General features: G+C 48.1%; 1 protein-coding gene across 5 annotated transcripts in view; it reads left to right on the top strand.

The window, feature by feature from the left end:
* Nucleotides 1-1312: 1312 nt before the first annotated feature.
* nckap5l (NCK-associated protein 5-like) overlaps nucleotides 1313-15323 on the top strand; it is a 28055-nt gene continuing 14044 nt past the window's right edge. For 3 of the 5 annotated variants that reach the window (XM_041241504.1, XM_041241503.1, XM_041241507.1), the window contains exons 1-4: nucleotides 1313-1710; nucleotides 1963-2079; nucleotides 3396-3505; nucleotides 14039-14176. In XM_041241504.1, coding sequence (XP_041097438.1) covers nucleotides 3473-3505; nucleotides 14039-14176 — 171 coding nt within the window. In that variant the 5' untranslated portion in view covers nucleotides 1313-1710; nucleotides 1963-2079; nucleotides 3396-3472. Of the gene's footprint in view, nucleotides 1711-1962; nucleotides 2080-3395; nucleotides 3506-9868; nucleotides 10231-14038; nucleotides 14177-15323 lie in introns of those variants that run through there. The other 2 variants (XM_041241506.1, XM_041241505.1) reach the window with 2 other exon arrangements.

Below are 15323 nucleotides of genomic sequence, written 5' to 3'. Positions count from 1 at the left end.
TGTGTGGATTAAGCCCTGTCTGAACTGTGTCCACTCTGCATCTCCAGAACAGGATTACTTATGTCAGGGTTTCTGGTGCTTGCTTTCTAATTTCGCTCCTCTATCACACAGGGCAGGTTTGCATGTGCAGTGGCTTCGCTCCTTTATCACAGCGCAGGTCTGCATGTGGAGCTGCTTCGCTCCTCTAAGCGAGTTCCAAGTTTCTCTGAATTTTGACGGGAACGAGAGAGGTGCGGTAACGAGTGCAATACCAAGCACTGGCCACTAGGTGGGGCTGCTTGTGCTACATCACCATGTAAGATTGCGGCAGACTTTGTAGAGGTGATGATAACATAAGGGTATGCAGACAACAAACAAAAATCCTTTCCGAGCTTCTTAATGAGGTGTCTGCGGTTACAGACAGCATCTAACCCCAGTAAGCGACGGATAACGTGTTGAGTGCACGGAAAGAAACTCTGGAGTATCCGGTTATTGTTCTGTCGGGTAACGTTGGTGCCCAAGCCATAATAAACACGATTATCCTGTCATTCAGAGCTCTTCTGCATCCTGTTACAAGCGCCGTGAACAGCGGCGTGCCAGTGTGGATACGAGAGGCACCGTGCACAAACAAACACGGCAAAAACATGACGTATTACTATTCAATTACCCCCCCCGCCACCGTGCACAAACAAACACGGCAAAAACATGACGTATTACTATTCAATTACCCCCCCCCCCCCCCCCCCCGCCACCGTGCACAAACAAACACGGCAAAAACATGACGTATTACTATTCAATTACCCCCCCCCCGCCACCGTGCACAAACAAACACGGCAAAAACATGACGTATTACTATTCAATTACCCCCCCGCCACCGTGCACAAACAAACACGGCAAAAACATGACGTATTACTATTCAATTACCCCCCCGCCACCGTGCACAAACAAACACGGCAAAAACATGACGTATTACTATTCAATTACCCCCCCCGCCACCGTGCACAAACAAACACGGCAAAAACATGACGTATTACTATTCAATTACCCCCCCCCCGCCACCGTGCACAAACAAACACGGCAAAAACATGACGTATTACTATTCAACCCCCCCCCCCCCCCCCCCCCCCCCCCCCCCCCCCCCGCCACCGTGCACAAACAAACACGGCAAAAACATGACGTATTACTATTCAATTACCCCCCCGCCACCGTGCACAAACAAACACGGCAAAAACATGACGTATTACTATTCAATTACCCCCCCGCCACCGTGCACAAACAAACACGGCAAAAACATGACGTATTACTATTCAATTACCCCCCCCCCCCAGCGGGACAGGGCGGTGTCGGAAACGGCGGCTTCAGGTGTTCTTACCCGCTTTAGTTTTCTCGTTGAAAACTCACTCCCAGTACCTGCGTCCAGAAATCACGGGACCCGCAGCGAAGGAGCCAGGGTGCATGTCGATGAAGATAAGAAACCCGATCGGAAAGACTTTCATAGCAACCCCTTTCTTTATTTCTTTATTTCTTTATTTCTTGTGTCATTTTATTTCTGGTTTTACCAGCTGTTTTAAAAATCTAATGCGTGGCGGATCTTAACACCGCCGCCACAGAGAGTTGAATTTTAACTCAGCCTGGTCATTTGCCGGCGGTGTTGACTCTCTTTCCAGTGTTAGCACGACGGCAACTCAAGCGCAGATACCGGCAGGGAGGCGCGGCGGTGTTTAGACTCAGGTAATTAAAAGGATGCTCAGAATTCAGAACTCAGCCCTGGAATGGGAAACCCCTGCCCGAGCGAGACCGGCCTGGACCAGGCTGTGATTGGCTACTGGAGGGCAGCGGGCGTGGCACTCGATTTAAAGCTGTGACATCACTTTTCCAGACGAAGAGAGACTCAAGCTTCTCAACACGGGAGAGAATAAGAATAATAACAATTAAATAAATCAATTCTGAAGGCTTTCTTTCTTTTTTTTTTTTTTTAAACAGCTCAGAGATAAAGAGGCAGCGCTCGTTCTGGGACATTTCTTCTGTGCTCGGTGGTCGATTCCTATGTAGCTGGCAGGGGAGCTGGCTGGCTCTTGCACAGAAACACAGCGACGCGAGGTAAGGGCGATCTGCTTGCGGGCTCTCCACGGCTCTGTTTTCTGGTTTTAATAGCATGCACGCATGTCGCTGCTTTTCATCGTTGTAGCAGAGACTGGCTGCAGTGTGCATGCCGTGGAGACACGGCGGTGTTTAAGCCGGTGTAAAGCGCACGGCGGCGTTTCACTCCGGGCAGGGACTGAGCTGCAGAGGCGCCGGATACAGCCAGTGAGCTCAGCACGGCTCGCCTCTATACGAGCCGGCGCTTTGCGCTCTTTATTCTGGTGTTTATTTACAGAGCGCAGTTTGCTTGTTTGTTTTTGGTTTAAGAGTGTAGTAATATGCGGTTTTATTTTGTCGTTTTAAATGGTGTAAGCCGCTTCGTGGAGCGGTAAATAACCATGAAGGCAGACAAGCCGCTGGCAGAGAGAGCTCATCGCTTCCCCAGCCTGCACATGGTCATGCACGCAGGCAGCAGTTAAAGGCAGGGCGAGGGCTGTTCCTGCGGGCTCTGTGTAATCCAGATTGTATTTCAAGAGCCATCACCGCCTGGGTGTGTACAGTATAATACCGTTAGAATAACCATGGGGAAAGGATACTGCATAAACATTATATACATACGCGTGTGTGTGTTTTTGTAAGCTAAGGAAACTTGTCAAATAGCAGATAGATGTGGCTTGAGTTATTTAGTTGCAATGTTTTAAAATGAGGAGTGTAAGGAGCTGCACATGTAACCCTGCAGCTCGCTGGGTTAAAACAAGCTGTTTTATTAACCACTCCTGAGACCCAAACTAACCTTATTATCAAGGTTCATAAAACGGAATTATATTCTTAGATCTGCCTTACAAAATCCGAAAGCTTTAGCTGTAGTTAGTCTAACTTGATTAAACACACCCTCTGTGGTAAGTGAGTCTTTATAAGACCTTCCTCTGTCTCTCTCTCTCCCTCTTTCTTAATTGGTCCGAGTTGAAAATACTAGCCCTGTACGATAGAAACGGTGATTCTGTGGCTCGACTCGTGTTCAAACTCTGCACACAGTTACAGTGTTTGTCCAGCTGGTGGCGCTCTGTGCTATGCAAAAATAAATGTTTCCTGTTTTAAAAAGAAACTCCATGCATAACTAGTAGAAAGTGACCTGGGTGGATTTCAGGGTCCTTATACATTGTGAAGTGATTGTGGCAATTTTGTACAAACTGTAGTGACCCCCTTTGGTGTGTGGGGGGGGGGGGGTACTGCAGTACGACCCCCCCCGGCTGTGTTGAGGCAGCGTGCCACGTTCTCCGGGGGCCGCTGTCGCTCGTTCCCACGCTGAAATGCTGCTGCCTCTCTTTGTGTAGAAGCCTGAAGGGACTGGATTCGCTCTGGACTCTGACACTGGGTCTCCCCTGCCTGCTCCAGCCGAAGTGTGTATGGAATGCCACGCCCTTCTCCGCCCCCGTGCAGTGAGGTGAGCCCGTCCACCCCCAGCCTGTCGGCGCTCGCCAAACGGACCTGCCGTTCATTGCGACAGCTGGCTTCTCGCTGCTTTCTTGCATAGCGGTTTGATCCGTTCCTGGTTTTACTGTGAGTTTAATAATAAGACTCACCTGAGCTTGTTACCTAGACACACTGGGGCTGATGAAGCTTGCAGTCAAACCTGGACTGGGTGAATCTGCTCTGCAATAAGAGCTCTGTCCAGCCCTGTTGTATAGGGGAGCTAGACCTCTGATGTTGGGTTTGAGATCTGATTCCAGCTGTGCCTTTTTTTTTTTCTTAACTGAAGGGGTGCCACTGATACACACATGAGTGCAAACCAGTAAGTCAATGCTGTCTTTATAGAATGAGGTATTGCACGATGCGCCTAACAGGCTGGCATATGAACTAGCAGCAGTGTATTCTACATTAATCTCTTGCCTGTTTTCTTTTGTAAAATGCAGCCGACATCCAGGGGAAAAAAAAAAAAAAAAAAAAAAAAAAACTAGCGCTATGTCTCTGCCAGCTGCGTGCGCTCTGCCTGTTAACACAGGGGCATTCCCACAGGCTGGCAGCTTCACAGGGCAACCCAAACCACCCCCAGCGCAGCACGAGAAAACCCAGCAGGAAATCATAAAAACGGCCGTGTGCCTTTCAGATCTGTGCCTTATCTGCGTGCTCCGCTTTGATTCGGTCAGTCTGTAAACGCTGGCTTGAAGATTGTATTGATTTAGCAGAAACCAGCCGACTCACGACAGAGCCTCGTAAATAAAACTCATTAAATATTGAAGCAGTGACGCCGGCACTGCGGGGCATTGCCAGACGTTTCAGAGTGGGTTCCTGGTCAGTAACGAGGCCGAGGTGGCGCCTCTGCTTCCATCTGCGGTATCAAGCAGTTGCAGCACAATGATATGAGTGTCGTTGACATTTTGTAGTGACGCCTGATTGGCTGAAGTATAAAAGGTTCTATCTTGGCATTCGCTTGGAAACCAATGCCTGGGCGTTTTGCTGCAAGATTGCCTGCATGCTGTGGGTGCCGGTGAGCAGAGAAAGTCTAGAAATATTTTCTTGTAATATAGGCTTCAGTTATTTATTTATTTTTTTTGCATTACTAGACAAAGGGGGGGGGGACAAACAGTGGGACTGTGGTGTGCAGGAGAATGAACTTCAATAGACTTGTTTTAATTTAATGCAGTGGCTTCACCACATTAAGAGGAAGTGCGAGTGGATGGTTCCTCCTGGATTTTTGTTTCTTTATCGCATGAAGCAATGCATAGGGAGTGAATGAAGAGAGGCTGGCCCTTCATCTGTAGGATCTTTATAGCATGAAGCAATGCATAGGGAGTGAATGAAGAGAGGCTGGCCCTTCATCTGTAGGATCTTTATAGCATGAAGCAATGCATAGGGAGTGAATGAAGAGAGGCTGGCCCTTCATCTGTAGGATCTTTATAGCATGAAGCAATGCATAGGGAGTGAATGAAGAGAGGCTGGCCCTTCATCTGTAGGATCTTTATAGCATGAAGCAATGCATAGGGAGTGAATGAAGAGAGGCTGGCCCTTCATCTGTAGGATCTTGACACAAACTTCGGGCAACAGATCTGAAACACATCTCAGTGATTTTTTTTTTTTTTTTTTTTAATTTTTGTTCTGATCGCTTATGATTTTTTTTAATTCTCAGAAGGTGCATAAAAATAAAAGCACATGCATTTGCAAAACGAACACCACCAAGTGAAAGATGCACAGTGAACGCTGCTGAGTGTTAAAGAAGTGAACGAGAGTCCTCTGCAGCGAGTTTCAGGCATTTACTTTGTTAGGAAACGTTTGCTGTGGTTTTTGATTTTTTTTGGAGGCACAGAATGATTGTAGATTAGACATCCACACCACTGCCCACCCGATCACACTTACACTTACTTTCAGATAACACAAGCAATCTTTAATTACAGCGTGTGTGTGTGTGTGTGGAGGGGGGGGGGTATGCATTCATTCTACTCTGGGTCAGGGAATAGCTGATTCCATATTTAGCCTGCCAGCTAGTTCCCCTTCCTGTTTTAACCTCAGGGGAGACTACATCCTCCCTAGCGGCCCCTATAGAAAGATGCATGTTTTTTAAGAAGCTTCCTGATTCCAAAGTCCTGCTCGCATACATTGTGGAGCAGTCCGAGGCTGCTTGAAGGACCGCAGCCCCCTGTCCAGCACAGTCAGCCAGTCAGGAGAAGATGTGATGCGTGTCTCTGTGTTGCTCAGGAATGGTAAGGGAATGGTTCTGGAGCCAATCTGGTGAAATCGGACCGCGTCTAGAGAGGGGCGGTACGATGCACCTTTTCCGGTGGGGTGTGATGCTCTTGTGTGTGGAAGTGAAACCCAGTCCTCTGGTGGTTTATATAGTTTGTGGTGTTTAAGATCCAGCTTGAGCCACGGCCTGTGCCGGGCACGTCAAAGGGGCTATTCTCCTTCTGCACAACAACTCTCAGTCCCGGTTATGAATGCTGAGATTCTAGCTGCTGATTGCTTACAGATGTCTGCTTTTACCAGCCTGCCGCTCGTTCTTAACCCTTCGCTACCCGCTCTGTATGTTTTTATTAAACCTCTATCACAATTTCTTTTTTAATAACATTTAGAATTTTCTAAACGGTTCGTGTGAACTCTATGGAGTTCGAGAAGTTGCCCTGCCTTGACTATGGGAGTGGGAAAAACATCCAGGCATTCTGAAATGGATAGATAGTTTATGGTACAGTTCTACACACAAGGACTGAAGGGGGTATCTCTGTGTAGAAGTAGTGGCTTGCCTTGTCGTCTTCAAGACGGAAATACCTCGGACTCCTGCCTGGTGTTGCAGAGCGTGCTCTCTTTATAACCAGGGTGCGAAGGGCCCTGGTGTAGTGATCTAAACGGTGGCGTTATTAAGATCCACCGTACAGCGAGACTAACGTTCAAGAAGCACAGCCCGCCTCGCTGCCCTCGTGTTACACACACCAGGGCCCTCCCTGCACCCTGGATATAAAGACAGCATGCTCTCCAACACTAGATCTTTAGGGGAAGATTAGCAAACCTGGTCATTATTCAACTGCCAGGAACACAGAGGAGAGGCGCCCTGAACGCCCGTCACGCTGCCAGTGCTTGGCACATCCCAGGGACTTCCTCTGCCATTGTGATTGGACTTGGTACTGACATTCCATACTGGAAGCGCACAGCGATAGCCAACAGTTTCGACCCAGAATTTTAGGATTGAGACAATTTTATGAAGCGAAGTGAATGAATTCTGCGGGCCGATGCAACCCTTTTGTCCGGAGCTGTAGACCTGCCTGCCATGGCTTCTCTAGCGAGCTGTTTTATAAAGTGCTTTAAGGAGCACTTGGTGCATGGCTGACCGGGGTTGAAAAGCGTGCCGCGTGCTCTCGTTACAAGCACCACGTTTTCAAACGCCACGGCGCTGTATTGAAAGCCTGTTGGGTGTGGGTCGAGTGGGCGTGGCCTGTGGGCTGATTGAAGTCCGGGTTCAGTAAATAGCTGCGCTCCGCTCAGATGTGTGCAGGCCTGGGAGATGGCTGTCAGGCCAGAGCCTGCTGTGCAGATGTGGACAGCTGTGCCTCCCTCCGTCCCTCTCTCCCTCCTCTGCAGCCGGTGAGGAAATCCATTGAGCTGCTTCACTGAAAGTGTTCTGACGCTCTGTGGATTTATTTATGTATTTTAAATTATGAATAAAGTTGTGGAACCTCTTGTAATAGTCCTAGCTCACAGTTCTCCGCACGTTCCAGGCGCTGTGCGGGGAAGTTGCTTCCTAAGCAAACCCCCAGTTGATTGGCTGAGCCAGCGAGGGACTGTGCTGAATCCTCGTCTTTGAGTCTTCAGCAGGGAAGGCTCAGAAGATTGCAGCCACGCTCTCCTGTGGACTGGCTGGGGAGTCAGTAATGTGATCTGGGACCATTCCTCACCAGGCGTCTTTTGTTTTCCTTGAAATAGATGCCTGGTTAACCGAGGAGAAATGTACAAGCTGTCAGGAGTTGTATGTGTCGAGGCTATTGTAGTCTTGCACCCAGTTCTGATATCTGTATGAAAGCTGTGGCTCTGGTTGGTTTTCACAAAGTGGTATCTTATGTAGGCCTGTGTGCACCACTGATCGATAGAGCTGGGTGATGTTTAAATACCCCCCCCCCCATTCTGGCTCCTTGGGCTGCACAGTTCAGTCTTGTGATCTCCTGAAACGCTGCTGAGAAAGATACCAGCTTGCCAGCTCTGTGGACAAGCGTTGAGCTCAGTGCAGTGCGGCGTGCTTTCACTTCAATCTCCTTTATAGTAGATGGGTCAGCCTTTGTCAAAAGGAGTTAAACTCTTACTTGTGCTGTTGATGCCGTGTGTGTGTGTGTGGAATTGAATGTGGGCTGCTGGCAGTGACGTTGCTCTGCTGTATGTAAAGTTCTCTAGGCGTGGAACATATCAAATGTGACGTTGCTTGTGGTTGTTGGTCAAGGCAAAGCAGACTGCGAGGGATCAGTGGTGTTCTTTGGTGCTGATAGTTCAAAGGAAAATCTGGCTGGGATTTGCTGCTTCCCATCGCTGGAGGGCATGGCTCCGTGTTGGGATGTTGAAGATCGGCTACTCCCTGATATTTATTTTTTTTCTATGTGGCTTCATGACATCCTGCTGCATGCTGTAGATTTCTTTTGATTTCGAGAGGGGATGTGTTTTTTTGTTTTGTTTTTTCCCCAGATCGTTTGCAAAGCTACAGTTCTCTGCCTTTCCGCCTCTCAGCCAGTAACACAGAGCTGGTTTGTTGATCTGTGTGAAGTTAAACAGCCGAGCGAATCCTGCCGCTCCTAACTGTGATATTAATCCAGCGAGGGTCCCCCGTCTGGGGTCCTCTTTATAACCTCACGGCACACAATGAAAATAGAGTCAGATTAGGGTTCATTCAGATTTCAACATGTGGCTTGTGTCCCTGCAGCTGAAACTACTACCGGGAATGTGAACCAGCTTCCCTGTCAACTGTCTGCTAAGATTACTCACGGGACATTTTCTCTGCTTTTTATTTACCATCTCTGCACCACAGAGGGTTAAAATTCACTGACAGGTGGTCCATTTCCCCCTGGTGATGCTTGATCTCTCTCTATTTTCAGAGGAAACGGTTTGAACGACGATCGCTGGATTCCTTGTGTATTCAGGGGTTCAAGCCGATGCCTTCAGGAAGCTTCATGCTTTTTACAGTAGTCCTGAATTAATTCAGCGCAGTGATCAGCCTGTCCTTAAAGATCACAAACCCATCGTTAAGGGGAAGAAAGTCACGTCAAGTTCTTTGCAAACCAAAAAGTGCTCCTCTGCTCTTTTTGATCGATGGGGTGCGTGTTTCGGTTTATATCGTTTGAGGGTTTGTTTTTGTTTTGTTTTGTTTTAATTTGTATTTTTCCTTCAGTGTCGCAGCCGTGCAAAGAGACAAACAAAAAGCCAGTTTGAAGTGGCTGCTGCCCTTTGCACTGTGTGTCCTGTGATCTCTGCATGCATTCCTCGATTTTTATTACCTTGTGGGGAGCTCCAGGCGCTGTTTACTGGCTAAATATAAAGCTGTGGTCTTTTTGTTTGTCCACAGGCACAGATTAGAAAGAGCAGTCGCCCCCCCCCCCCCCATATACTCCCTGTGCTGGGCTGGCAGCTTACTTACCTTCCAGTGCTCTGCCCCGTTATTGAAAAGGGGGGTATTGTGCGGAGGGATCATTTGAGGAACATGAAATCATCTGTAAAATGTTTCGCGGTGTGTTTCTGACTGCATCGTTAGTTGCATACTCTTAGTAATGCTTCACCATTGACGATGCTGTCTGCTCGTTTAGTGGCGTGCATTTAATGCATTTTCTTCTTTATTTCTTGGCAGCGCTCTTACCTGTTCTGTTTCTGTAGCTCGCTCTGTATTGTAGCCTCACAAGCATGTGTTTAATTACTCTGCTCTTGCAGTACAGGCAGAGACACTTCATGTAAACTGTCTACAGTAATAAATAGTGCTGTCTTACAAATATATTTCTGCCTGTATAATGAAGGACACCCAGTGTAATAATACCCCCTCCCCTCCCCTCCCTGTGCTTTTAAATCCAGGATATTTCTTTGTCGGTTCACATCGCACAGCTCTTGCCACTCTGTCTTGTGTTGTTTCCGCTGATATCTGTGAATTGCCGTCTCTTCAAACCCCCTAGAAAGAGGACTGAGCTGCGAGTGTGCGAGAGATCAGAGCTTCCTTTGTTATCTGGACCTAATGAGACACTCAATCATTTTGAACTGAAGTTTATTTTTTGACCTTTTGATCTTTTTCCTTGATCGTGAGTGTGCTCTTTATTTTTAATATTTTCTCTTTTTTGTTTCTTTTAAAACGGGCCTCTTTCCCCTTAAGAGTGATGTTGTTGTTTTCTGTCCAGCATTATTGGGGTTAATGCAGATCTGTGTGAAGCAGCAGCAGCTGTTGTAGGAGCCTCTCTGTAAAGCCAGGCTCTGCTGTAGAGACAATGGAAGCCATGGCAGGAGTGGGGAGCGCAGCACAGACTCTCACACAATGCATGGAGGAGAGCCCTGCCCTGCCTCTCTAGACAGATCAGCACCCTTCACACAGGCAGGCCGGGGCAGGCGAGGGCCGGCTTGCACTTCCGGATTTTGTGTCTCTGCATCCAGGAAGATCTGCAAACGAATGAATGAATGGCTGAGTAGAGCTGCACTGCTGTGACGGGAATGGACAGTGGGCTGCAGGTACCTACAGCCCACGGGAGAGTGCTGTTATTTATTAATATTGTTAGGGTGGATCAGGGCTTGAGAAAAAGCAAGATGAAGCGAGGAAGAGTACAGTTAGGAGAGCAGCCGGTCTCTCTCTCTTCCTGGGGAGTGAAACGAGGATTTGTGTTGTGAGACCAGGCAAGGCTGTATACAACCGTACTTCATTTTGTGTGTCTCTCTCCTCTTTATTGTCCTGTCCTATAGAAGGACCCGTGCCTGTGTGTCTCTCTCCTCTTTATTGTCCTGTCCTGTAGAAGGACCTGCCCTGTGTGTTTGATTGTGCTGCAGAGCATTGTGATGTGCTGGTTTCAGACTCCATGCAGAACTCAAAGGGTCTGCAGGGATGTGAACACAGGCCAGACTGGGGCTGACGGACTGAGGCTACAGTGGCTGCAACTGGCTTCTCGGCATCCGAGCTGCTGTGTGTGTGTGTATATATATATATATATATATATATATATATATATATATATATATATATATATATATATATATATATATATACACACACACACACACACACACACACACACACACAGAGAGTAGGGGGATACAGGGAATTTGTAATCCTAGTTTATACAGTCTTCATTTTCTCTGCAGCACAGCAGGGAGCCTTAGCACAGCACAGCTCAGCACAGCACAGCAGGGTGCCTCAGCACAGCACAGCACAGCAGGGAGCCTCAGCACAGCACAGCACAGCAGGGAGCCTCATTTGATTTATGTATTCTACCAGGCGTCTCTAATTGTGATTGCATTACTGACTGTTTATAATTCTATAAAATGTACACAAGCCTGGCTTGAGTTCTATAGAAGATACAGATTTGTATTTATTTATTTGGGGTGGTAAGGTGTAAGTTTGTGTAATGCTTGATTCATTTATGTTATGATTACACTTGCATTAACCCTAATGACTTTATAACAGAAAGGCAGGAATTGCTTTTAAACAAGCGATCTTGCAGGCGATGGCTGATGAAGGACTGTTTGCTGTGAGGTGCGTTTTTAAAGAATAGAGGAGGGAGTTTATGTCTCGGCTGATTTGCAGAATTCTGCACTGAAGTGACGTTTCCTCAAAGAGCAGAGATGGATATTTTTGCAGACAGCTGGCCAGGGGGGTGGTTGTGTGGTTTTCAGACACTAATCGTAAATAAGGAACATAAGCTGTCAATTATTTAATTTGATTTTAATATTCATTAGCTTGTGTTTGAATAATCAGCCGAGCCCAGCTCATTAGACTGGTTTTAAAAATGGGCTGTCGGGCAAATTCACTAGACTACTCCTTTTGTGGTGTTTGGCAGGAGGGGGGGGTCCTTGCCAAGTCTCCGGAATGCCCCGGGGGCTTCTGGGAGGTGGAGTTTATTGTTTTGATCTTGGCCGCTCGTCCTCTCTGCAGGGACTCCTCTCATCCTATCACAGCCTGCCTGCTGATTCTGCCACGCTGTTCTGTAAATTAGCAGTGATTGCAGGCTGTGTTGCTGGGAGACCCAAACCAAAAGGAACCACGATTTGGGATTATTATTATTATTTGGTCATTTAGCAGATGCATTTGCTGCTGCTGCAGAGTCTCTTCCAATAGGACCTTTGTTTTGCGTCTTGCCTGAAGGACGGAGCACAAGGAGGTGAAGCGACTCGCTCAGTCTCGCAAGCCCCTTTCTATAACCTCTGTTCCAGCAAACGGCTGCTTTTATAAAATCCAACCCAGTACCTGCTGCAAAGAAGCATGCAGAGCTGTGTGCTCAACACGCCCTCCATCTGATCTGCTAAGAGGGGGGAATCGTTTCAGCGTGCAAGGGAAGCTTCGTATGGAGTCTGTCTATGTGTTGCAGTCTGTTACAGTGAAACCTCGTTTATGAAGGTCTGTTAGGGACCAATATAATGTCCTGGGAAGGCAGGTGGCCTTGCTGCTTTGTTTTTTTTGTTTTTTTTCACACAGTGGTTTCGTCTCATTGACTCGTTGGCACATCTTGTTTTGTGTTCACTTGCATGAAACTGACCCCTGAACCCTGCGCAGTGTTTCTGTCTGACTCTCTGGGTGACGGTTGACTGCAGCTCTGAACCCGAGTCTCGTCCTGTTAGCTCTCCTGTCCTGCGGGGTGACATTGCCTTGGAGATCCTGCCAGGAGGGAGCAGGCTGTTTCTTGTATGTGTTTTTAACCCGTTCTGTAGTTGGGGGTGTGGGCAGGCAGGGAGAGAATGTACTGCAGTGCAGGAGTGTGTTTACAAACCAGTGGGGGGGGGGCTGCAGGAATGCAGCTACCCAGCTACCCAGCACGGCTCCCTTCTGCTCCACAGGTGGGATGTCCCGTCACTTTATTTTAGGACCTCCTTAAGTTGCTTGTAGCAGCTGATCGATGAATTGTTCAGCATTCCCAGCAGGAACTCCAGCAACTGCAGTAGAGGCGCTGGCGAGCGGTGCCGGGGCGGTGGGGGCGCTGGCGAGCGGTGCCGGGGCGGTGGGGGCGCTGGCGAGCGGTGCCGGGGCGGTGGGGGCGCTGGCGAGCGGTGCCGGGGCGGCGGGGGGGCGCAGGTTCAAGTCTTTTCAAAAGGGGGCATTAGGGCCGCTGGCTGCTCAGTATTTAGAGATCAGTTGTGTTTCCATTGCTGTCGATCAGTTGGGGTGCTCTGAAGTCCTTCTGCCGCGTGGACTCCTGTCTGTTACATTGTGTTCACCTGGAACTTTGTAAACCCTGCAGTCGGATTGAAAGATAAACGTGGTCATGAAGTTTGAGCAGGGCTGCCACAGTGGGCCCTTCCAGTCCTGGTCTTTGTTCTAACTGGTTTGGTTGAGTTGCTGTTGGGATGGCAGTGAAATCGATTCAGGGGACAACGTGACGAAGGATGTTGGCGACCTGTTCAAGAGTACCCTCGCACCAGTAAGCAGTGAGTGTTTGTTCATTCGGGGCTCATATCCACTTTCCAGTGTCTGCTACTCCAGTCACCTGAAAGGTTATAAAGCAGCCTCCTCTCTCATTAACCCCTCCAGCCCTCTCATTAAGAGGTTAACATAACAATTCGCACAGCGCTGGAGCGATCGATACTCGCAGTGAAACCGCGGTGAAGCGTCTCTCACGTTACGAGGGCAAGAGGTCACACTGCGTTAGCCGGAGATGTGTGCAGGGAGAGGATTCAACCCCCCCCCCCGCCAAAAAAAAAACATGTGCATGTGCACGTTTAGTGTTAATTGAGTAATTATTATTAATTCTGCTCTGCACCTGGAAGCAATTGTAAACTAGAGCAAGGTGAAATGTATTTATATATCTCTATCGCACTGTAAATCCTCTTGCTAATCTGTCTCTGTCTCATCATCTTCCCCAACAACAACAGGGCTGTCCCATACCCCCCCCCCCAGCAGCAGCATTGTGGGGTGTCTCATTGCCCCTCCCTTAGCCAGCATCATTGCTGCTCTGTTATCTTCAATATCCTGCTGAGATTCTACACTGGCCAAGGCAGCTTTTTCTGCTGCTACTCGCTGAGACTTCGAGGAATTTTCATGGCATCTGCAACGACTGCAGTTGTTCGCTGGAAGCATTGCCTTCCCTTCGTGTTGCTTCCCTTTGCTGTGCCAGACACTCTCTGCTCTCTCTCTCTGCTATTCTCTTGTATTGGGTTTGTGTGTGTTGGCTGCTTGGAGCAGGTAATAGTTTCACTGTAAACGGTCGATAATCTCCACAGTTTTAAATGAGACAAGGACGCGGAGGGGAGCTAGCAGGGAACGGTCTGCCAGTTGCGATGCACGTTTGCGTCTCTTTTGTATTGATGTGTTTATTTTGCTGTGTGCTCTCTGCAGGAAACCATGTCTGACTCTGCAGAGCACAGGCAGTGCACTGACGCCGGGGAACCACCAGAGGGTGGCAGTGAGCCGCACGTCACAGAGATGGAGGCAGAGAAGAGCGAGGACCTGCTGGAGAGACTAAGAGCGCTGGAGGTGAGGAGAGAGGGAGGCGTGCACAGTACTGCAGGGTGCATTCACTCCAGTGTAATGCACAGATACATATTAATACATTACAATAAGCGTTACTATTTGAAATGGTTGCAGCTGGTCTGGCAGTGTGTGACGATGATGGGAAAGCTGTACTGTCCGTTCCACATCACTGGACGCATTTTGAGCTTCTTGCTGTAAGAGCTGTGCTGTCCACAGTCGGGAGAGCTGTCTTTTTAAACGGTTGTATTGATTTGCCCCGTTTTATACAGATTTTTTGAAACCTCTCTGTACCATTTTTTTAAAATGCTGGCAGCCAGTGCGTTCCCTCTGCATGCGGCTCTGTGCGTTAAACTGCAAGACTGCAGGGATTGGAATCCAGCAGACCCGAGCTTTCTGTGCACTTCCATTGTTGTCCACGAGACGGCGCCCTGGCGCTCTAACGTTCTGCTAACTTTCCCTTCGCCCACGGAGAGCGGTTCATAACACACGTTGCAGTCCGCATCCTCAAACAGCACGTTACTCTCAGGTCTGTTAAAACAGTTTGCGTTATAAAAGCAGAATAAATATTAAGACTAAGTTGCCCAAAGCAGGTGCTGAGAAATCCTTGTCATTTCAGATGCAGATATGATTTCTACATTATATATTTGAATGAAGTAAATTCATTTTCTATTGAGAGAACTAGAACTACCTGCATTGATCAACAACAATGAATCGAACTTCAAACTTCCAGCAGACCAGTCTTCCTGTCTTTCTGAGGCAGTAGCAAGGCACTGCAATTCTATTCATATTATATCTTGGTTTTTTTTTCTCTAATATTTCTATTGTCGCTGAGTGAGTGAATGAATTGACTGGTTCTTTTCTCTCATTGCTAAGGCATGCTGAGAACATGCATTTTGACTCTTTTTAGAGCATTTTGCAGCACTGGGTTGCATCGCTGGTTCTCCCGGTCCTGCTCCGAACACTAAGGGGATGAAGCAGTGAGGTTGCTGTTTTAAAATGCTCCAACAAAAAGCGACTGTTGCCCATCTCTGCAGGGGAGCGATGGTCAAGTCAACCCAAAAAGTGGGAGTGGCTATTGGAGGTTACCGCTGGCGACAGAGGAATTGAGAATGGAAAATAGAATGTCTCCCTGGAACAGAACGACATCACC

Source organism: Polyodon spathula, unplaced genomic scaffold (assembly GCF_017654505.1).
Source record: "Polyodon spathula isolate WHYD16114869_AA unplaced genomic scaffold, ASM1765450v1 scaffolds_784, whole genome shotgun sequence".
In the NCBI taxonomy this organism is placed as follows: Eukaryota; Metazoa; Chordata; class Actinopteri; order Acipenseriformes; family Polyodontidae; genus Polyodon; species Polyodon spathula.
The sequence above is the reverse complement of the archived record's forward strand: the minus strand, read 5'-3'. Positions and strand labels throughout refer to the sequence as shown.